A 23,979-nucleotide genomic window follows, 5' to 3' on the forward strand; every position below is an offset into this window, starting at 1 on the left:
GTTCAGCCGTGGCAGCTCCATCAGTCAGTGTGTTCTCCAGGCCCGTGGAGGGGAGATTTAGCACCCCTCCCCGGGCCTGGAGAGATCTCGGGCCGCTTTCAAGCCTTCTAAAACTTCACCCTCTCTTTGAGAACCGTTTCTAAACACTGAAAGGGAGGGCGCACTCCAATTACTCTCAGGCACAAAATGAGAAGAACTCCAATTCCCAGCAGCACAGCCGACAGGACCTCTGTTCATTGAGCCCGAATGAAGTGGGAAGAGAATTCCTCCATATTTTACAATAAAACTTATAGGCATCTGCTGAGCCACAGGAGAATAGGAGCTGACATTTCAAAATAGGCCATCCGCGTGTTTTATGCTTTATGAACAGCGGTGTCTGAAACTTCTCCTCTCTACCTCCATTTATCACGCTAACCAGCCGGGTTGACAGAGTGAAGATCGTCGGTCATAGCTGTATCCCCTCCTCCATCACCTCTGTGCATCCCTCACTCCTGCTCCGGCACACTGGGCTCACACAGTGAGCGCTTCCTCCTCCGTCCTCTGCTCTGCTCCCTCGCTTCCTCTCCTGGAGTACAGCAGCAGTCTCTTTTCCACCTATACGTCCCTCCAACAACATTCAAGACTCCCTGCTGACCTCTTCCCCCTCTACTTTTAAAGCGGTTTAGGGTTGGGTGGAGGGGTCCCCCCTGGGCCACCTTCTGTTCTTATCGCAATCTTGCAGAAGGCGGCATGCAGGGCTCTGGCTATGTGCTGACCGACATCTCTCTCTCCAACCAGGCCACTAGGCCCTGTCAGAGCCCCACAGCCCCAACCCTACCAGAGCCCCCGGCCCCGCCAGAGTCCGTGACTAGCTGGGGTATACTTCACTACAATCCTCTGGATGGAGGCATCTTTGGACCAATCAGATCAGCTCCGGAAAAAGATTTTAAGTGAAAAGATTGTTTATTTTATTTCACCTTTATTTAACCAGGTAGGCCAGTTGAGAACAAGTTCTCATTTACAACTGCGACCTGGCCAAGATAAAGCAAAGCAGTGCGACACAGAGTTACACATGGAATAAAAAAAAACCAGAGTCAATAACACAATGGAAAAATATATATACAGTGTGCAAATATAGTAAGATTAGGGAGGTAAGGCAATAAATAAGCAATAGTGGCGAAATAATTACAATTGAGTAATTAAACACTGGAGTGATAGATGTGCAAGTAGAGATGCAAAAGAGCAAAACAAATAACAATCTGGAGATGAGGTAGTTGGGTGGGCTATTTACAGATGGGCTGTGTACAGGTGCAGTGGTCAGTAAGCTGCTCTGACAGCTGATGCTTAAAGTTAGAGGGAGATATAAGACTCCACATTCAGTGAATTCTGCAATTCGTTCCAGTCATTGGCAGCAGAGAACTGGAAGGAGAGGCAGCCAAAGGAGGTGTTGGCTTTGGGGATGACCAGTGAAATATACCTGCTGGAGCGCGTGCTACAGGTGGGTGTTGCTATGGTGACCAGTGAGCTGAGATAAGGCGTGGCTTTACCCAGCAAAAACTTCTAGATGACCTGGAGCCAGTAGGTTTGGCGACAAATATGTAGCAAGGGCCAGCCAACAAGAGCATACAGGTCACAGTGGTGGGTAGCATATGGGGCTTTGGTGACAAAACGTATGGCACTGTGAGACTGCATCCAATTTGCTGAGAATAGTGTTGGAGGCAATTTTGTAAATGACATCGCCGAAGTCTAGGATCGGTAGGATAGTCAGTTTTACGAGGGTATGTTTGACAGCATGAGTGAAGGAGGCTTTTCAGCAAAATAGGAAGCCGATTCTACATTTAATTTTGGATTGGAGATGCTTAATGTGAGTCTGGAAGGAGAGTTAACAGTCTAACCAGACACCTAGGTATTTGTAGTTGTCTGCATATTCTAAGTCAGAACCATCCAGAATAGTGATGCTAGGCGGGCGGGTAGTGATCAGTTGAAGAGCATGCATTTAGTTTTACTAGCATTTAAGAGCAGTTGGAGGCCACGGAAGAAGTGTTGTATGGCGTTGAAGCTGGTTTGGAGGTTAGTTAACACCGTGTCAGAAGAAGGACCATATGTATACAGAATGGTGATGTCTGTGTAGAGGTGGATCAGAGAATCACCAGCAGCGACATCATTGATATATACAGAGAAAAGAGACAGCCCGAAAATTTAACCCTGTGGTACCACCATAGAGACTGCCAGAGATCCGGACAACAGGCCCTCCGATTTGACACACTGAACTCTACCTGAGAAGTAGTTGGTGAACCAGGCGAGGCAGTCATTTGAGAAACGAAGGCTATTGAATCTGCCGATAAGAATGCGGTGATTGACAGAGTCGAAAGCCATAGCCAGGTCGACGAAGACGGCTGCACAGTACAGTCTTTCATCTTTCATACCTTGAGCGTGGCTGAGGAGCACCCATGATCAGCTCGGAAACCAGATTGCATAGCGGAGAAGGTACGGTGGGATTCGAAATGGTAGGTAATCTGTTTGTTAACTTACCTATCGAAAGACTTTAGAAAGGCAGGGCAGGATGGATATCGGTCTGTAACAGTTTGGGTCTAGAGTGTCTCCCCCTTTGAAGAGGGGGATGACCACAGCAACTTCCAATCTTTAGGTATCTCAGACGAAACGAAAGAGGTTGAACAGGCTAGTAATAGGGGTTGCAACAATTGAGGCGGATAATTTTAGCAAGAGAGGGTCCAGATGAGGGCACAGCTGAGGGCTGAGGGGGGTCTATAACAAGCGGCAACGGTGAGACTTATTTCTGGAAAGGTGGATTTTTAAAAGTAGAAGCTCAAATTATTTGGGCACAGACCTGGATATGAGTGAACTCTGAAGGTTTTCTCTGCAGTAGATTGCAACTCCTCCCCCTTTGGCAGTTCAATCTTGAAGGAAAATGTTGTAGTTGGGGATGGAAATTTCAGAATTTTTGGTGGCCTTCCTAAACCAGGATTCAGACAAGGCTAGGAAATCAGGGTTGGCTGAGTGTGCTAAAGCTTTGAATAAAACAAACATGATGTTAACATGCAAGAAACTAACGCTTTTACGGTTACAGAAGTCAACTTATGGGAGCGCCTGGGGAATAGGTGTAGTACTGAGGGCTACAGGGCCTGGGTTAACCTCTACATCACCAGAGGAACAGAGGAAGAGTAGGATAAGGGTGCGGCTAAAGGCTATAAGAACTGATGTGACTGGTCAAAAGACCACCTATTTGAAAAAAGATCAGTATGAGCTGCCTGTGTAAACACAGCCTATGGGCTTGAAGCATAGAAGCATCTACACTCTGGTCACTAGAGGGAACTAACACAACAGGGCGGGTTGTTTGTTACAGGAGAGTCAGAGAATCCACCGACAGAGAAAAGCAACAGAGAAGGAAAGAGAGACTAAGGAACAAAGAAAAAGGTAAAGCAACATAAGTTTCCCCTAGGTGTGGGAGTGGGCAAGGTCAAGGACGCTGTCTCTGATTTTAGAGGCCCTCCTCTTGGCCACAGAGACAAAATTGTGATGTTTTAAAGCTAATTTACAGCAATTCTACACATTTTGCCATGACTTATGCCGTGTTCTTATAAAATCTGAGTGACTCAAACAATATAACAAAATCAATGTTGGCCCATATTACTGTCTAGTTTTTTTGGGGGGGTGATTGTTAGTTCTCAAACATGACCTTATTAACAAATATATAGCTCCATTATGTTTTCTACATAAAGTACCAGTCAAAAGTTTGGACACCTACTCATTCAAGGGTTTTTCTTTATTCTTTATACAAGAGTGTGCAAAGCTGTCATCAACGCAAAAGGTGGCTAATTTGGAGAATCTCAAATATATTTTGATTTGTTTAACACTTTTTTAGTTACTACATGATTCCATGTGGTATTTCAAAGTGTTGATGTCTTCACTATTATTCTACAATGTAGAAAATAGTAAAAATAAAGAGAAACCCTGGAATGAGTAGGTGTGTCAACTTTTGACTGGTACTGTAATTTCTATCTGGTTTCATTCATTGAAGTCTACAAAAAAATGTTTTTTCTCCAGCATTTTTTGGAGTGGTGGCAACGATTTAACGATCAACTAATGAGCTAACAGTAATCAACAGCCCTATCTGATTGTGGGACACCAGGACACACACACCGAGCTTGGTCTTAAGCAGGATTACACTGTCAGGCATTGGTGGTGGTGACTTACTTTTGGTACAAAGAGCGTGTTTGACATTCTTAGACCAGATTGGTATTTTTGTTTCACACACAGGGATGGATTATTATTATAATTGAAGCTGAGAGGGAGCGTTGTGATTTGGATTGTGCTGAGTGACAGGACTACTAACATAACAGTAACTCAAAACATAGGAAAATCCATTGCAACAGTTCAATAAAATAGATTTTTAAAGGGGGCAATCTGGCATTCAAAAAACACCAAAGCTGGAGAAATGTAACCGCTCTTAAATTCAGACTGACCTATCATTAATTTACAATTCCAAACATGGACATACCAATCCCAGATTGTCCCTTTAAGGATATTGTGGGACGGTATACAGTCCACAAAGAAAGCCTACAGGTTACTAAAGTATAGAGCATTCCCTGTTCAATGAAAGTGAAATTGTAGATTATTATGAATAACATGACGCCAGTCTGCCATACTCACGTCAAGTGTGTCTTCGTTGATCACCAGCATGCCCATGTTCTTGGTCAGAAGTTTGCAGGAGTGTCCTGGAGAGGGTCAAGTGAAACAAGAGATGAGCTGCAATGTCAGTTTGTGCAAATATCAAAAACATATTTTTCACGCTGTCATACATTATATTGATAACACTTCATTTGGATAGTCTGTAGAGCATCTACAGATGGACTATATACATTATTATCAGTAACATTTCAACTAACCCTAGACCTCACCCCAACCCTAGACCTCACACCAACCCTAGACCTCACACCAACCCTAGACCTCACACCAACCCTAGACCTCACACCAACCCTAGACCTCACACCAACCCTAGACCTCACACCAACCCTAGACCTCACACCAACCCTAGACCTCACACCAACCCTAGACCTCACACCAACCCTAGACCTCACACCAACCCTAGACCTCACACCAACCCTATACCTCACACTAACCCTATACCTCACACCGTAACCTCAGCAAGCGGTTGCTTAACAACAAATAGTATGACCATCTGTAGAGCATCTATAGAAGGACTAGCTGGACAATCCAAATGAAAAGTGGCCAATCTATAATTATACATCATGATTATATTTTCAAAATCAACTTTAATACTGAATGAATGACAAACAATAGGTTATATGTACTCCCTCCTGAAATTGAGCTCTCTCTTTGCTTTCTCTTTGTTATTAGCTAAAGTCACAATGGGGTGAAAAAGACAAATTATTGGAACTTCGTTAGGTGCACAGCGACAGTCTTGAGTCCATCAGTGGAAAAACCATGAGTAATACTCGAGGTTACATGTCTGTCTCCTGGGTTAAGGGGGCAGTTACACCATTGTTTGTTCAACATGGTTCCCCTTGGAGAGGCCATTTTGGCTCCGGTCAGGGTTACTAGAGAGGTGAGAGATAGTGGCTCTCAGGGGGATACAGTTGTGCCACCCCCAAAAAAAAATGGGCCTACCTAAATCCTCAAGCTAATTCCTGAGCAATATCAGAGTGGACAATCTGTGAAGTGACCACACAAGCATTGTGGGCTTGGTCGAGCTTGGAATTGACTCTTGTTTCACATCTGCATGTATAAGTGTGCGTTTGGGTGTGAATGTGTAAGAGAACCACACACACACACCAGACACGGGGGGGGTATGTATGAGGTGTGTGCAGGTTTCACCTCCAGAGGCTCAAATCAACAACAAGCAGGGTGGAGGTCTGGACCTGGCGGATTGTTTTCTTAAATGTTAAAGCACAAACTTCACAAAAATCTGCCATCGTGTGTAAAATATCTCCCGCCTCTTTACCCCCGTCAACCCCTGCAAAAGCCCCGAGCTTAATGTGTTTATCTTAAAGGATCAGTTGCCTCTGACCAAACTGCCCTTTTTATTCACCAGAGAAAGTAAATTCCTTGTTTTTTGGGGCCTGGCGGAACTAAACAACAGTGCTCTCCAAGGAGTTGGGGAATGCGAACGGCGCGACACCGTGTCACACGGTAACACCAGAGGTTTGTTAGTTGTTTGGGGGGGGGGGGGGTAAGTAATTAAAGCTGCACAATGTGGTCATAGTGGGTTCTCAAAATGGCTGCCGGGGAAGTGGGTATTAGGAGGGAGGGTGGGGGTGGCACTCCGCTAAATCACTGGGCATGGTGAGGGTAGAGTGGGTTGTTAGGGTAGGCCAGTGTTTGCGTTGGCAGTTTGGAAGGCGTTTGCCCTTTCATGTCTGCCTTCCAAGAGGGGACGAAGCCCCCCTCAGCCAAGACTAACATGGTGCTGTTTGCCTGGCCGTCCTCGCTCCAGTGATGTGCTGGGAGACTGAATACACTCTGAACACACTACACCAGCGGGCAGTGTGCTTTCATGGAGTCGTAGTCCAAGTGGTCCTGCCTAAAGCATCAAGGGCAGCTTTAGAGTCAGGTCATTTCATGTGAAATCCTTGCTGATTCTGCCAGGGCAGAGACGTTCATAAGGTTTCCGAATGGTTGTTGTCACGATGTGTCATTTCCAGTGGGCTGGATTACAGCTGTGACAGTTCTCTCTGCGCTCTCAGCCTCTAGAGCAGCAGAGGTCAACGTCAAACAGGCTCAACCATGTTTTCAGCACCCGATGAATTTTAAAACGGGTAAACAGAGTTTTACAAGCTCGTCCCAGGGATGGCATGAGGCCATTTTCACGGCATGGGCCGCCACAGGCAGGGAGATGCTGGGAAAAGAGAACACGGAGAACGGGACAGTCTCGTTTGCCAGCCCGCCTTTGGCCACGAAAGGTGTGCCACAAACCTATGCAGCAGTTTACTTTTTTTTTCCAGGAGGAGGGAGGAAAGCGGTAAAAAACAAAGTAAATATTCAGAGGCGTTTTACAGAGCGACTCAGTCAAGCGGCGGACCTGTAAAAATACTTCCCGTGAGCTTCTAGCGCTCGCAGGCCCCCGCACAGCTGGCCAGTGGGGCACAAAGGGCTGATTCAGCCCCAAGGAAGGTAGGTGGCCACAAACGGACACCTTTTATTATCTATTTTCCCGGACGCTCCTGTAATCGGGTTTGCTGTTTCGAGGCCTGCGTGTTTTTAGCAATTTTACTATTACGGCCACATCTGAGGGCTTAGCAACGCTCCTTGTGGGGGAACATGGGGAGGGAGGGTGCACATGCCCAACGTCAGCTCTCTGGTGCATTGACAGCAATGGTAATGTTGAAACCCCTGTGAATACCAGGTACATATGTGAGATGTTTTGCATGTGTGTATGCATACTTTTGTGTGTATGAGTGTGTGCACGCAATGTTATTCCTGTCAACATCAATGTGGTGTAGCAATACATCATGTGCATTTAGAAACATGTTGTGCCAACTTTTACAGAGGAAATCTTCTTGTCAATAGACCGCTTTGCCCCACGGACACTGCGCTGACTGAGCTTTGCCCCACGGCCACTGCGCTGACTGAGCTTTGCCCCACGGCCACTGCGCTGACTGAGCTTTGCCCCACGGCCACTGCGCTGACTGAGCTTTGCCCCACGGCCACTGCGCTGACTGAGCTTTGCCCCACGGCCACTGCGCTGACTGAGCTTTGCCCCACGGCCACTGCGCTGACTGAGCTTTGCCCCACGGCCACTGCGCTGACTGAGCTTTGCCCCACGGCCACTGCGCTGACTGAGCTTTGCCCCACGGCCACTGCGCTGACTGAGCTTTGCCCCACGGCCACTGCGCTGACTGAGCTTTGCCCCACGGCCACTGCGCTGACTGAGCTTTGCCCCACGGCCACTGCGCTGACTGAGCTTTGCCCCACGGCCACTGCGCTGACTGAGCTTTGCCCCACGGCCACTGCGCTGACTGAGCTTTGCCCCACGGCCACTGCGCTGACTGAGCTTTGCCCCACGGCCACTGCGCTGACTGAGCTTTGCCCCACGGCCACTGCGCTGACTGAGCTTTGCCCCACGGCCACTGCGCTGACTGAGCTTTGCCCCACGGCCACTGCGCTGACTGAGCTTTGCCCCACGGCCACTGCGCTGACTGAGCTTTGTCCCACGGCCACTGCGCTGACTGAGCTTTGTCCCACGGCCACTGCGCTGACTGAGCTTTGCCCCACGGCCACTGCGCTGACTGAGCTTTGCCCCACGGCCACTGCGCTGACTGAGCTCAGTAGAGATTTTAGTTCACAACGTTAGGGAAGGATGTCATTTTGATTTTATGTTTCTGTTTGTGTAGTATTACCGATGTTGATGGCAGTCTCCTGCTTGTCCCCGGTCAGGATCCAGATCTTGATGTCGGCCTTCATCAACGTCTCAATGGTCTCAGGCACCTTGTCCTGGAGCTTGTCCTCGATGGCTGTGGCCCCTAAGAGCTGCAGGTTCTAGAGAGGGAGAGAAACATTAGAGAATGTCTGTGGCCCCCGAGAGCTGCATGTTCTAGAGAGTGAGAGAAGCATGAGGGAACAAGGAAGAGATAATGTAACAAGAGAAGGGGCTTTACAATGTCAAGTGTCAGAAAAATTAAGGGCCGGACTGTGTCACTCATTCACTTCCTGTTTTTCGCTCAAGTCAGCTGCTCTTGTTTTCCCACCCCTCCAAAACTGGGCCATGGATTGGGGGATTTGGGGTTAGGGTGGGGAATAGAGGGAGAATGAGGCTTAGGGGGCAGTTGTAGTCGCAGCACAGTGGTTAATGTGTTTTTTTAACAGGAAGCCAGGCGGGTCTTTGGGAAGGGGCCTGGGGGGACCTGGAGGGGCCCGATGCTTTGACAGGGCCCTGGAGAGGAGAGAGGAGAGGCAGCTGTAAAGGGGAGGCCAGAGTTGGGCCGGGGGTGCAACGGTCAATCCTCCCTAAAGAGCTGTGACCTAGGCCGGGCTGCAGTATATCTTTAGCCCACTACCCATATGAAACCACGCACGGGGGGAGGGATGCGTGTGTTAATCAATGTTGCGACTTCCAAGTTACATTGTCTCAACATTGATAATGTTACGGTGTTTGCGGGGAAGACACGACATGAGACCATAATTTGTGCATTAAATGACAACCAACACGTTAAGTGAATCATGGACATTGTTGATCGTTTACGTAGGTTAAATGCAATCGCATGCAAGTCAAACGCAAATAGGCAATATGGCAACATGTTGACCTTCAAGAACAGATTAAAAAGCCACAGGGTTCATGGTCGAACAGTTGTTTAATTCCGGTCAACAGGGACTGCAGTACACAGGTCACTAAAAGGGGAGTCAGTGAGCTTTCGGACCAGGAATTTCTGGTCATTAATTGTGGTCATGGTCCAAGGTATTGGCTTCTGACCCTTTTTCCTAGGATTTCAATGTGTCTGCGTCACATTTGCTGTTCTCTTCATTGATCACCTGACTCAGTAATATGGGTGACTCTCCCTCTTTACTGTTCAGAAACCATATACACAAAGCATCTCAGAGTAGAGGTTCTGATCTCATTATGATCTACAAGGCAAAACCTATCCTAGATCAGAGACGCTGGATACATACAGCCCCAGATAAAAACGACAGACCTTGGTTCAAATACTATTTGAAAAGTCCCAAAAGCGCAAAACCTGCCCCTCTGGCTGGCCCTGCAGGCAGGCTAGAGCAAACGCTGAAAGTATTTGAATGGTTTCAAACAGTAGGCCTATCTGAACCCAAGACTGCAACTAGATTTCAGTCAAGACGACTGCTGAACATACACCAGAACATGGACTAAATAAACTAACAGTAATAAGGTGTGTATTTCATTGAAGCCCAAGTAGTGGCTGTTCCAGAGTAGCTTGTCAAGAGAGTTCTGCAGAGAGAAGTGATGTGGTGGTGGGCTTTCCTTTTGGTTTTCTCTAAAAGGACATGGTGAGGTCACAGTTCCTAAACATCAGCACCACATATACATCTCAATGATCTCACCTACCTCATGAAGTATGCACTGGTTCATTTCCCTGATTTGAAAGGGATGACTGGTATAAGAAATGTGGTGGAAAATGCCAATAGTCCATGCCTCCAGGAGAAAGGACAGATTATTGGGACAGGGCCCCTCTCTCAGAGATACTGTAAATCTAGCCTCATTCAGACTGCCATCTAGTGGTCTTCTCATCCCTGCACCCCTCTTTCTCAGAACTTTTGTGTTTACACTGTGATTGAGTTCATTTGTTCTGGGCAGCGCTGAAGGTCTGGCAGGCTCGTTGATCAAGGGCTCCACTGCTATGTTTGAATAGTATTTCAACACCACGTTTCACACAGAGGAACTGACTGTTGCTTTTGCAGTACTGGGCCGACCCAACCTGCCCCATACATTCATTAAGCCCCATAGTATATCGTGCATCGAACCATCCAAACCCATTTGGATTACATTTCCGTGCACCATATGGCACCATATATTCCCAATATAAAGTAATACTTTCTGGTCAAACGTAGTGCACTATATAGCGAATAGGGTGCCATTTCGATTGCAACACGTATGCTTTCAGCACCGGCCCGACATTACTCAACTTGGTCTGAATTCAGGTCTGAATTCAGTTCAACTGATTTAGGTTCAGCGAACCCATGGAAAGAGGTTTAAAATGGATGCCTTGTGCGATGTTGGTGTCCTTATGGTGAACCTAGCAGGCAGGTAAGTCAATAACTAAGTCATTATCTTGTTTGCAGAGCTGATTGCTCAGCGCTGGAATCTCTTGGCTGATATGAGTTCACATAAGGTTCTGAGTGTGGGTTGGGGAAGGTGGGGTAGAGGTAGTGGTATTTGTAGAGGAAGTGGTATTTTTAGAGGTAGTGGTAGAGTTAGTAGTAGAGGTAGTGGTATTTGTAGAGGTAAAGGTAGTACTATTTGAAGAGTTTGTGGTAGAGGTAGTAACTTCAAACAGAGAAGAAATATGTCCTGTGTTTACTGGTGGTTTACAGGACTATTGAGGGGACAGGGGAAGATGGTGATTGGTGGATAGGGGTTAGTTGGGGAGTGCTGTGGTGTGAATGCGTGTGCAAGCATATGTGTGTGTCGGAGCATTCACAAGTGTTCATATGCGCGTGTGTGTGTGTGTGAGTGTGACTGACCTTCTCGATGAGCTCATAGCTCTCCTCCAGTTTGAGGGCTCGGTTCTGCAGGGCGGTGGAGGCACGGTGGAACACCTCCAACCATTGCTGATAGGTTGACTCACTAATCTCAGCCACAGCAAAGCACAGAGTACGCAGCCCTGAGACACAATGGACATACATCACCTGACGTAAACCCAGAAGGCCTACATAACCTAATAATGACACAGCGGGTGTTAACTTATGGCGATTGACATTACTCTGCATTTCCATTTATATTACACAATAAAAAAATACAACTGGATTATAAACTGCAGAAACTAGAAATATGCTGATTTTAGCACAGGGGATATGTTGATGTAATTCTGCCAACCCCTCACAAGGGGGTAGTATATTCATAGAGGTAAAGCAATGAAGGAAGAAAGGTTTCTGAAGTGTTTGAATAGGTCCTATGTGTGTTAGGTAGCTAAACAGAAGGAGCTGTTCCCTCACTCACCCTCTGTGGCAAACTGCTCCAGGTGTTTCAGAGTGATCTCTTTATACCTGGAGCTGTCGGCCAGACGGTCGTAGACTACCGTGTCCTGTTGAAACAGCAGTCAGTCATCACACATACTGCCTGGACAGCCAGCAAATAACTGCCATGTAAACAATCAACCATGTAAAATCACTGGCTAACAAACACCAGTGAGCTCCTAAATAATATTGGGGCAGTGAATTTGTTGTTGTTTTGCCTCTGTACTCCAGCACTTTCGATCTGAAATGATACAATGACTGAGGTTAAAGTGCAGACGGTCCATTTTAATTTGAGGGTGTTTTCATCCATATCAGGCGAACCATTTAGAAATTACAGTACTTTTTGTACATAGTCCACCCATGTTAGGGGACCAAAAGTTTTGGGACAAATTCACATATACACTACCAGTCCAAAAATGTGACACAAATAATCATTCAAGGGTTTCTTTTTCTTTTTATTATTTTATACATCGTAGAATAATAGCGAAGACATAAAAATGATGAAATAAGACATGCGGAATCATGTAGTAACCAAAAAATATATTTACATTTGAGATTCTTCAAAGTAGCCACTCTTTGCCTTGAGAGCTTTGAACATTCTTGGCATTCTCTCAACCAGCTTCATGAGGTAGTCACCTGGAATGCTTTTCCAGTCTTGAAGGAGTTCCCACATACCCTGAGCATTTGATGGCTGCTTTTCCTTCACTCTGTGGTCCAACTCATCCCAAACCATCTCAATTGGGTTGAGGTCAGTGATTGTGGAGGCCAGGTCACCTGATGCAGCACTCCATCACTCTCGTTCTTGGTCAAATAGCCCTTACACAGCCTGGAGGTGTGTTTTGGGTCGTTGTCCTGTTGAAAAACAAATGATAGTCCCACTAAGTGTGAACCAGAGGGGATGGCGTATTGCTGCAGAATGCTGTGGTAGCCATGCTGGTTAAGTGTGCCTTGTATTCTTAATAAATCAGTGATGGTGTCACCAGCAAAGCACCCCCACACATCACACCTCCTCTTCCATGCTTCACAGTGGGAACCACACATGCAGAGTTCGCCAACTCTGCATCTCAAAGACACAGCGGTTGGAACCCAAAATCCCAAATTTGGGCTTCTACCGGTCTAATGTCCATTGCTCGTGTTTCTTGGCCCAAGCAAGTCTCTTCTTATTGGTGTCCTTTAGTAGTGGTTCCTTTACAGCAATTCAACCATGAAGGCCTGATTCATGCAGTCTCCTCTCAACAGTTGATGTTGAGATGTGTCTTACTTGAACTCTGTGAAACATTTATTTGGGCTGCAATCTGAGGATCAGTTTCATCATAGCCATTGATGGCTTTTGCGACTGCACTTCAAGAAACTTTCAAAGTTCTTGAAATTTTCCAGATTGACTGACCTCGTCTTAAAGTAATAATAGACTGTTGTTTCTCTTTGCTTATTTGAGCTGTCTTGCCATAACATGGACTTGGTCTTCTACTAAATAGGGCTGTCTTCTGTATACCAACCCTACCTTGTCAAAACACAACTGATTTGCTCAAACGCATTAAAGAAAGTCATTCCACAAATTAACTTTCAACAAGGCACACCTGTTAATTGAAATCCATTCCAGGTGACTACCTCATGAAGTTGGTTGAGAGAATGCCAATAGTGTGCATAGCTGTCAAGGAAAAGGGTGGCTACTTTGAAGAATTGAAAATATATATATTTTTTGTTAACAACAGGATTCCCTATGTTTTATTTCATAGTTTTGATGTCTTCACTATTATTCTACAATGTAGAAAATAGTCAAAATAAAGACCCTGGAATGAGTAGGTGTGTCCAAACTTTTGACTGGTACTGTATGTGTGTGTTCAAGTAGTCAAACGTTTAGTATTTGGTCCCATGTTCATAGCATTCAATGATTACATCAAGCTTGTTACTTTACAAACTTGTTGGATGCATTTGCTGCTTGTTTTGGATGCGTTTTTCATTATTTTGTGCCCAATAGAAATGAATGTATGAAATATTGTGTGTTATTTTGGAATAACTTTCGAAACACTTCTACATTAATGTGGATGCTACCATGATTACGGATAATCCTGAATGAATCGTTAATAATGATGAGTGATAAAGTTAGACGCACAAATACCATACCCCCATGACATGGGGGGGTCGGGGTGTATGATCGTTCATCTGTAACTTTCCCATAGAGCCAAAACAACAAAAAGTGTGTCAATGTCTCAACACTTTTGGAGCTCACTGTATGAATACGTTCATGAATATATATATATGTACTGTACGTCTATACCGAACACCCAATAGTTAGACAGCAATTACACAACTGCAGTACTTTTTCTAAAGAAATTTGAAAGAGGCATTTCCTTTTTTTGTGTGTGTGTGTGTGTGTGTGTGTGTGTGTGTGTGTGTGTGTGTGTGTGTGTGTGTGTAAATCAATAATAAAAACAGGAGAACCAGTGTAATAAATAATATGTCTAATGTGTGATCTTGATATCAGATCTTTAGTCTGTTACAGGAAGAATTGTTTATGTCGGAATAGAAGCAATAAGAGAAGCATTTGACAACAGCGCTGTGCTATGGTAATGATGGTCTGTCACATGTGTTGCCATGGAGACGGAAAGAGAAAGCGAGCACGAGAGCGTGCAAGAGAGCGGGCAAGAGAGAAAGAGCGAGCGCTAGAGAGAAAGAGCGAGCGCTAGAGAGAAAGAGCGAGCGCTAGAGAGAAAGAGCTCCTTTGCAGTAGAGGCGGATCTTGCCAGATGGAGTACGCATGATGACTGACATCCTCTTCCTAGTACTGAGAGACAGAAAATCATCACAATGTTAAAGCTAGAGAACATGAAACTAGCAGAGTCAGAACATGACCACCTCCTGCTAGAGAGACAGAACATGATCACCTCCTGTAACTAGCAGAGTCAGAACATGATCACCTCCTGTAACTAGAGTCAGAACATGAACCTCCTGTAACTAGAGAGACAGAACATGATCACCTTGTGTAACTAGAGAGAAACATGAGCGTAACTAGCAGAGACAGAATATGACCACCTCCTGTAACCAGCAGACAAAACATGACACCTCCTGTAACAGCTCCTTTGTAGTAGAGAGCGGATCTTGCAGACAGATGGAGAGTCAGAACATGACACCTGATGACTGAGAACATCCTCTTCCTAGTACTGAGAGACAGAAAATCATCACAATGTTAAAGCTACAGTACGACAGAACATGATCACCTCCTGTAACTAGCAGAGTTAGAACATGACCATCTCCTGTAACTAGCAGAGTCAGAACATGACCACCTCCTGTAACTAGCAGAGACAGAACATGATCACCTCCTGTAACTAGCAGAGTCAGAACATGATCACCTCCTGTAACTACCAGAGTCAGAACATGATCACCTCCTGTAACTACCAGAGTCAGAACATGATCACCTTGTGTAACTAGCAGAGTCAGAACATGACACCTCCTGTAACTAGCAGAGTCAGAACATGATCACCTCCTGTAACTACCAGAGTCAGAACATGATCACCTCCTGTAACTAGCAGAGACAGAACATGATCACCTTGTGTAAATATGACCACCTCCTGTAACTAGAGACAGAACATGACACCTCCTGTAACTAGCAGAGACAGAACATGACACCTGACCACCTCCTGTAACCAGAGTTAGAACAAAACAACTAGACAGAACACCTCCTGTAACTAGCAGAGTCAGAACATGACACCTCCTGTAACTAGCAGAGACAGAATATGACCACCTCCTGTAACCAGCAGACAAAACATGACCACCTCCTGTAACTAGCAGAGTCAGAACATGACACCTCCTGGAACTAGCAGAGTCAGAACATGACACCTCCTGGAACTAGCAGAGACAGAACATGATCACCTCCTGTAACTAGCAGAGACAGAACATGATCACCTCGGGGTAACTAGCAGAGTCAGAACATGAACACCTCGTGTAACTAGCAGAGTCAAAACACGATCACCTCCTGCAACTAGGAGAGTCAAAACATGATCACCTCCTGCAACTAGGAGAGACAAAACATGACACCTCCTGTAACTAGCAGAGACAGAATATGACCACCTCCTGTAACTAGCAGACAAAACATGACCACCTCCTGTAACTAGCAGAGTCAGAACATGACCACCTCCTGTAACTAGCAGAGACAGAACATGATCACCTCCTGTAACTAGCAGAGTCAGAACATGATCACCTCCTGTAACTACCAGAGTCAGAACATGATCACCTCCTGTAACTACCAGAGTCAGAACATGACACCTCCTGTAACTAGCATAGACAGAACATGATCACCTTGTGTAACTAGCAGAGACAGAACATGATCACCTCCTGTAACTAGCAGAGACAGAACATGATCACCTTGTGTAACTAGCAGAGACAGAACATGATCACCTCCTGTAACTAGCAGAGACAGAACATGATCACCTCGGGTAACTAGCAGAGTCAGAACATGAACACCTCGTGTAACTAGCAGAGTCAAAACACAATCACCTCCTGCAACTAGGAGAGTCAAAACATGATCACCTCCTGCAACTAGCAGAGACAGAATATGACCACCTCCTGTAACTAGCAGACAAAACATGACCACCTCCTGTAACTAGCAGAGTCAGAACATGACACCTCCTGGAACTAGCAGAGACAGAACATGATCACCTCCTGGAACTACCAGAGTTAGAACATGACACCTCCTGTAACTAGCAGAGACAGAACATGATCACCTTGTGTAACTAGCAGAGTCAAAACACGATCACCTCCTGCAACTAGGAGAGTCAAAACATGATCACCTCCTGCAACTTAGAGAGACAAAACATGACACCTCCTGTAACTAGCAGAGACAGAATATGACCACCTCCTGTAACTAGCAGACAAAACATGACCACCTCCTGTAACTAGCAGAGTCAGAACATGACCACCTCCTGTAACTAGCAGAGTCAGAACATGATCACCTCCTGTAACTACCAGAGTCAGAACATGATCACCTCCTGTAACTACCAGAGTCAGAACATGACACCTCCTGTAACTAGCATAGACAGAACATGATCACCTTGTGTAACTAGCAGAGACAGAACATGATCACCTCCTGTAACTAGCAGAGACAGAACATGATCACCTCGGGTAACTAGCAGAGTCAGAACATGAACACCTCGTGTAACTAGCAGAGTCAAAACACAATCACCTCCTGCAACTAGGAGAGTCAAAACATGATCACCTCCTGCAACTAGGAGAGTCAAAACATGATCACCTCCTGCAACTAGGAGAGACAAAACATGACACCTCCTGTAACTAGCAGAGACAGAATATGACCACCTCCTGTAACTAGCAGACAAAACATGACCACCTCCTGTAACTAGCAGAGTCAGAACATGACACCTCCTGGAACTAGCAGAGACAGAACATGATCACCTCCTGGAACTACCAGAGTTAGAACATGACACCTCCTGTAACTAGCAGAGACAGAACATGATCACCTTGTGTAACTAGCAGAGTCAGAACATGACACCTCCTGTAACTAGCAGAGACAGAATATGACCACCTCCTGTAACTAGCAGACAAAACATGACCACCTCCTGGAACTAGCAGAGTCAGAACATGACACCTCCTGGAACTAGCAGAGTCAGAACATGACACCTCCTGGAACTAGCAGAGACAGAACATGACACCTCCTGGAACTAGCAGAGTCAGAACAGAACACCTGATCACAAAACTCACCTCCTGTAACAAAACATGATCACCTCCTGCAACTAGAGAGACAGAACAACTGAGAGACAGAATCACCTCCTGTAACTAGCAGACAAAACATGACCACCTCCTGTAGCAGAGTCAGAACATGAACACCTCACCTCCTGGAACTAGCAGAGTAACTAGGAGAGTCAAAACAGAGACAGAACATGAACACCTCGTGTAACTAGGAGAGTCAAAACACGATCACCTCCTGCAACTAGGAGAGTCAAAACATGACCACCTCCTGCAACTAGGAGAGACAAAACATGACCACCTCCTGCAACCAGGAGAGACAAAACATGACCACCTCCTGTAACTAGGAGAGACAAAACATGACCACCTCCTGTAATTAGCAGAGGATGTTTGAATGTTTGAAGAAGTGCAATATTTACCTGGAGCGAACGCTACAGATAGCACTACTGGGTGATTTGAAAAATCATTGTCAATTGATCAATAATACTTTTAGCAAAAATTGTCATCTTTAATTTACAATCAGTAGAAACTATGAGAATAAAAAGGTTCAGAACTTTCATGAAACATCACTGTAGAACAATATATGGCAAATAGAAATTCAAAACTGGATGGTCTCAAGAGATAGATGGGAGGTGTTGAGTGGAAGGGGTTGAGTGGAACTGAAAGGTGGGATTAAAAACAACAAGATAACTAATATAAAATATACTGTGTCTGTAAAATGTATATACGTTCAGAACTTTTGTGAAACAGTACAGTTAAAAATATATGGCAAAATAGAAACCAAACTGGATGGTCAACAGAGATAGATGGGAGGGGTTGACATTAGCTAAAGGATGGGATTAAAAACAAACAAAAGATAATTATTGTAAAATACATTGTGTCCGTAAAATTGATAAAGTATGTATATAAACTGGAAGAAGAAGCATAAGTGTTGTTGTCCCTTAATTTACTCCAATTATGTGAGGCGTGGTAGGGTTAGGGAAAAATAAAAGGGAAATGTATATTTTTAAATGCTAATAATAATTTTAAAAATAACTATTATCCCCTACTGTAAACAGCAGAGAGAACATTATCCTCTACTGTAACTAGCAGAGACAGAACATTTGTGAAAGTAAAATATATCACACCTTTGTATTAAGCTAAATTCACAAAATTAAAACAAGTAAATCTAGAATATATGCCAGGGTGGTCGCATAAAATGTGTCTACTGTAAAATGTGTGGCAAGATTGTTGCATAGCCAACATGGTGTCATAATTACCACTGTCAGCCTCCTGTACCTCACCACATGCATGCCACTTTGACCGAGGCACAGTACCGGACCATGTTTAAACATCTATAACACGTGTCAAACTCATGCAGGTTTTCACTCCTCCTTTGTACTTGATTGATCAAATAAGGTCACTGATTAGTAAGGAACTCCCCTCGTGTGGTTGTCGAGGTCTTAATTGAAAGGTAAAACCAAAAGCCAGCAGACACTCAGCCCTCTGTGGAATGAGTTTGACACCCCTGCTCTAAATGAAGACATCTGCAGTTCATTTAGAAGTAGAACCAACAGATTCAGGGGGAACTTTAAGAGTGGATGGAATGAAATGAAGCCGTACCTGGTGAACTCTAGAACATGGAGCAGTTCATACTTCTCCTCGGCTCCAAGCTGAAAACAAAACAACAGACAGAGACAGTAAGTTAGTCATTGCACTTTAAGTCATTTTTATCACTTTTCACTATGAAAGTAACCCAACGCTACATTTTTGACCCTTGTCTAATCTTAATTGAACTAAATTGTGCTCAGACAGCCCGCCCAGCTCAGATGTTATAAATTGTCAAGACCACCAGGTACAATTGCCGATGATTACATGTGCGTCAAGGGGCTTTCGCAGGCCTAATAAAAGTTGAGGACCTAGACAAATGTCTTGGAAATGTCGTACTCTGGAGAAAAATTTGAAGAGGGCTTAGGCTTCCGTGCCGGCCTACCTCCTCCCTAAGTGCAATCATCAGGTTAGCCAATTACAGGAAACAAAGTGCCCTTAGGTTAGAGAGGGACGCGTTCACAGACGTAATCGCGTACCCGTAATCTAATTAAGTCATTTAGAAGAGTCGTTATTTTCCATGACAGGGCCTGTGCTCTAGCTACATGAAAGGACCTGGATCCAAATAGTAGGATAATCATTTTTCCCCCTCCAAATAAACTTTACCCAAGTTTGATAGAACTTGCCAATGCAATGGTCACAGAAGTACAAACCCCACCCATCTGTCACTCCAGGCAGGCGCAGTCAAACGCTCAAAGCAGGGCTCTATGTATTGCATTCTTTGCATTAAAGTGCATTGATTGTGTCATTTTTATGCTGATCTCACAAAATACATGTCCATGTATATAACTGTATATAGCCTCATTACTGTTATTTTATTGTTTTACTTTAGTTTATTTAGTCAATATTTTCTTAACTATTTTTCTTAACTACATTGTTGGTTAAAAGGGCTTGTAAGTAAGCATTTTACGGTACAAATTTGATTTGATTTGTAAATGGACAAAAAAGAATGCATCGTAAGTACTTGAAAGAAAACAAATCCTACTTGAACCCAGGTCTGCTCCACCGTACATTGGTCCGACCCTCAAGTATTTCCCGTCTCTCACAAAGGATGCATCCCAAATGGCACTCATTTCCCTTTATAGTGCACTGTTTTTGACCAGGACCCATACGGGTATGGTCAAAAGCAGTGCACTATAAAGTGAATAGAGTGCCAAATGTTGAGATGAAGCCTCAAGACATTTAATCAGACAGAGGCCTCAAAGTGCCGAGTGATTTTCATAGCGACAAGCTCCTTGATGATATTTTACAGTGAGAGAGAGCACTCGTCTGAGCTCTGAGGGACAATAGAGGTGTTCTGTGTTTACACAAAAAGCACAGCGTCTGTCCCTGTGGTGGCTAAACAAAGGCTTTCATTCCCAGTGTATAGTGAAAAAAAATAAGCCTAATTATTGTGTTGTATACGGGATGCCGAGCTATTTCTCCTTTGAAACATTTTGCAATGCTATTTCTACCAGGGATGGGCATTTGAAATGATTTCACTATTCGAATAATATACACTATATATAAACAAAAGTATGTGGACACCCCTTCAAATTCAGCTATTTCAGCCACACCCGTTGCGTACAGGTGTATATATTTTGGGCACACAACCATGCAATCTCCATAGACAAACATTGGCAGTAGAATGGTCTTACTGACCTTTAACATGGCACCGTCATAGGATGTCACCTTTCCAATAAGTCAGTTCGGCACATTTCTGTCCTGCTAGAGCTGCCCCGGTCAACTTTAAGTGCTGTTATTGTAATGAGGAAACGTCTAGGAGCAACAATGACTCAGCCGCGAAGTGGTAGGTCACAAGCTCACAGAACAGGGAAGTGGTAGGTCACACAAGCTCACAGAACGGGGAAGTGGTAGGTCACACAAGCTCACAGAACAGGGAAGTGGTAGGTCACACAAGCTCACAGAACGGGGAAGTGGTAGGTCACACAAGCTCACAGAACGGGACCACCGAGTGCTGAAGCGCGAAGCATGTAAAAATCGTCTGTCCTCTGTTCCAAAACTCACTACAGAGTTCCAAACTGCCTCTGGAAGCAACATCAGCACACGAACTGTTCTTCGGGAGCTTCATGAAATGTGTCTCCATGGCCAAGCAGCTGCACACAAGCCTAAGATCACCACGCGCAATGCCAAGCATCGGCTGGGGTTGTGTAAAGCTCGCCGCCATTGGAGCAGTAGAAATGCGTTCTCTTAATCCGTGTTTGCGGATGCCAGGAGAAGGCTACCGTCCCAATGCATAGTGTCCACTGTAAAGTTTTAGTGGAGGAGGAATAAATTACCTGCGGGTATTTTTCTTGCTTCAGGCTAGGCCCCTTAGCTTCAGTGAAGGGAAATCTTAGCGCTACATCATACAATGATATTCTAGACGATTCGGTGCTTCCAACTTTGTGGAAACAGTTTGGAGAAGGTCCTTTCCTGTTTCAGCATGAAAAATACCCCATGCACAAAGCGAGGTTCATACAGAAATGGTTTCGCGAGATCGTTGTGGAAGAACTTGACTGGCCTATTTATCATACCATCTGCTAGGGCCAGTCTTGACTGCATCAAATCGTTGTAAAGAAGCTAGCAAGCTACAGTAGCCAGCTAGTTAGCTTAAGTAGCAAGTCTACCTATTTTGCTGCACTCCCCACACTGGTCTACAACAAATCCATGTATATGACACAACAGCCTACCTGTTGGTTGATCATTGTAGCCTACTCCTCATTAAGACAACTTAATTCCTTAATTTTAATTCCATTTTGCATTGATTAGAATCTCCCACTTTACATGGAGTGTTTGACTGTAGCGTCTTTGATTGGACAGTAACAAGGTAAACGTGTGAAACGTGAATAGGCTACTGATGCTTTTTAAAAAATTTTTATGGGGCACAGCGTCATGAAACTGTTGTTTTACTAAAATGTCAAATGTAATGGTCTATCCTTGTAGGTTATGTAGCAATGTCACAGACATTTTTTGCCTTTTCATTGTTAAAACAGGCCGAACAATCAGAGCACTATTACTAGAACGTTCTGCACACAATGACCGTAGCCTTTCAGTACTGGGCAATGTTTGGCAGGCCTACCTCAAAACGTTTGCACACAAGTTGTACTGTAGATGGGTGAGTTACCACCTTACAATGTTTAGAGCTTTAAGAGCTACAGAACAGCAGTGAAAGGCACAATAGCATTGTGTTCATTTTCATTATCAGACTTTATTTTGTTAATACCATAGAAATAGAATCACTAGAATAAGAATTATATTTATATGTATTCTGCTGCATCTACTTACCGCTTGAATGATGACACTGTCTGGGGTTCTACCGGAGAACACAAAGCCCAGGTTCGCTGCTGCCCTCACCAGAGCCCCTTCGTCTGTATAACCAAAGGAGAGCCCAAGTTAGGGTTGGAGATGAGAGGTGCACCAGAACAGTAACACAAGTATCACAGAGACATGAGATGACCAAGAGAGTTGGGGTCTAACTAAGCACTAAGAATTTTGTTCTAGACCGCAAAAATGATCATACAGTTGTTTATAAACGAGTGCTACAACCACTTTGTACATACGGAAAGTATTTAGAACGCTTCCCTTTTTCCACAGTGTTACGTTAAAGCCTAATTCTAAAACGGATTAAATTATTTTTCCCCCTCATCAATCTACACACAAATCAGCCATAATGACATAGCAAAAACTGAATGCCAAGACTGTGCAAAACTGTCAAGGCAAATGGTGGCTACTTTGAAGAACCTCAAATATAAAATATATTTAGATTTGTTTAACAATTATTTGGTTACTACATGATTCCATATGTGTCATTTCATAGCTTTGATGTCTTCACTATTATTCTACAATGTAGAAAATAGTAAAAAAGAAAGAAAACCCTTGAAATTAGTAGGCGTGTCCAAACTGCGCGTGCACACACACTATTTTATATTGTATTATACAGGGCGCATTTGGAAAAGAGACTTAGGTCTCAATGTCTTCCCTGTCAAAATAAAGGTTAAATAAAATAGTGACATTCTATCCATTCATCATATCTCCTCTTTTTGTCTGGATCACAAGGAAACAAGGCCAGAGTGGAGAATGCACTCTTAATTATGAAAAGTGGATAGGTTTTGCAGATTCACTGAGGTAAGCGCCACTTTAAATATTTCAAATGAACAAGCTCTACTTAGAGGGTGGGTGGGGGAGACAACCCCGGCAGATCAAATGAGGAGGATGCTTCAGAGGACCTTGTATTTCCCTGGGTCGTGTTCATCAGTGTGTAACGTTGCAACAGAACACAAAAATGAGCGGTTCTTATGGGACCTATGGGTCAAGGTAGTGCCTAAATATTTGTCCGTTTTCTTCCGTTTGGTGCCTATTGAACCACTTCAAAACATCTAGCCTTGGTGCCTGTTGAACACGACCCTGCTCTCTACCACTACAAAACACCTAGCCTTGTTGGCTCAAAGCATATAAAGTCAGATTGGCCTTGTATAATATAATAGAGAATACTCAGGGTTAATGTGCATCCTTTTGTATTGTTCAGATGTCTGTTCCACTCCTGCACAACGAAATTGCTGTCTTTTGTATACTGGTCAGATCCCAGTTTGTGTCACTCCCATCTTCAATAAGGTATTGATGTCATTAGTTGATATCAATGTGATGGTGTTGTCATATGTCTACAGACGATACTGAGGTTTGAGGGGCTTTGCAAACAATGAGACTTAGGAACACAGGAAATTGAGGCATGACAATATAAGTGGTCGCCTAGAGACAGCCATTTATTCAACGTCAACTGGAGATCCTTTGCTTCTTTATTCTTATATTTGATTGGTAGATTGACTGACGGACGTTCGGTGACTGACCTGGCATTTTAAGCTATCATAAGGCTGTTAAAAGGCTATTAAGAGCGGTTGTAAGACTTTTACAGTGCAGTGCTGTGAGGTCAGGACTGGTGGGCCGTACCTGGTGAGGCAGCCTGGTAGACGATCGTATCGTCGGTGCGCTCGGGGACGGCCGTGTGACAGATGGCCAACATGGTCATGAAGTCCAGGATGACAGGAGCAGTTGGCTGCA

General features: G+C 44.5%; 1 protein-coding gene across 1 annotated transcript in view; it reads right to left on the reverse strand.

Moving 5' to 3' along the window:
- Positions 1-23,979, reverse strand: part of LOC115130886 (phospholipid-transporting ATPase IA) — a 197,428-nt gene that overhangs the window by 49,366 nt on the left and 124,083 nt on the right. The window contains exons 17-24 of the mRNA XM_065019824.1: positions 23,869-23,974; positions 22,210-22,292; positions 18,958-19,007; positions 14,375-14,443; positions 11,642-11,727; positions 11,167-11,306; positions 8,358-8,496; positions 4,651-4,715 (exon numbers count right to left, since the gene is read on the reverse strand). Coding sequence (XP_064875896.1) covers positions 4,651-4,715; positions 8,358-8,496; positions 11,167-11,306; positions 11,642-11,727; positions 14,375-14,443; positions 18,958-19,007; positions 22,210-22,292; positions 23,869-23,974 — 738 coding nt within the window. The remainder of the gene's footprint in view (positions 1-4,650; positions 4,716-8,357; positions 8,497-11,166; positions 11,307-11,641; positions 11,728-14,374; positions 14,444-18,957; positions 19,008-22,209; positions 22,293-23,868; positions 23,975-23,979) is intronic.

The sequence above is a fragment of the Oncorhynchus nerka genome, linkage group LG6, assembly GCF_034236695.1.
Source record: "Oncorhynchus nerka isolate Pitt River linkage group LG6, Oner_Uvic_2.0, whole genome shotgun sequence".
Classification (NCBI taxonomy): domain Eukaryota; kingdom Metazoa; phylum Chordata; class Actinopteri; order Salmoniformes; family Salmonidae; genus Oncorhynchus; species Oncorhynchus nerka.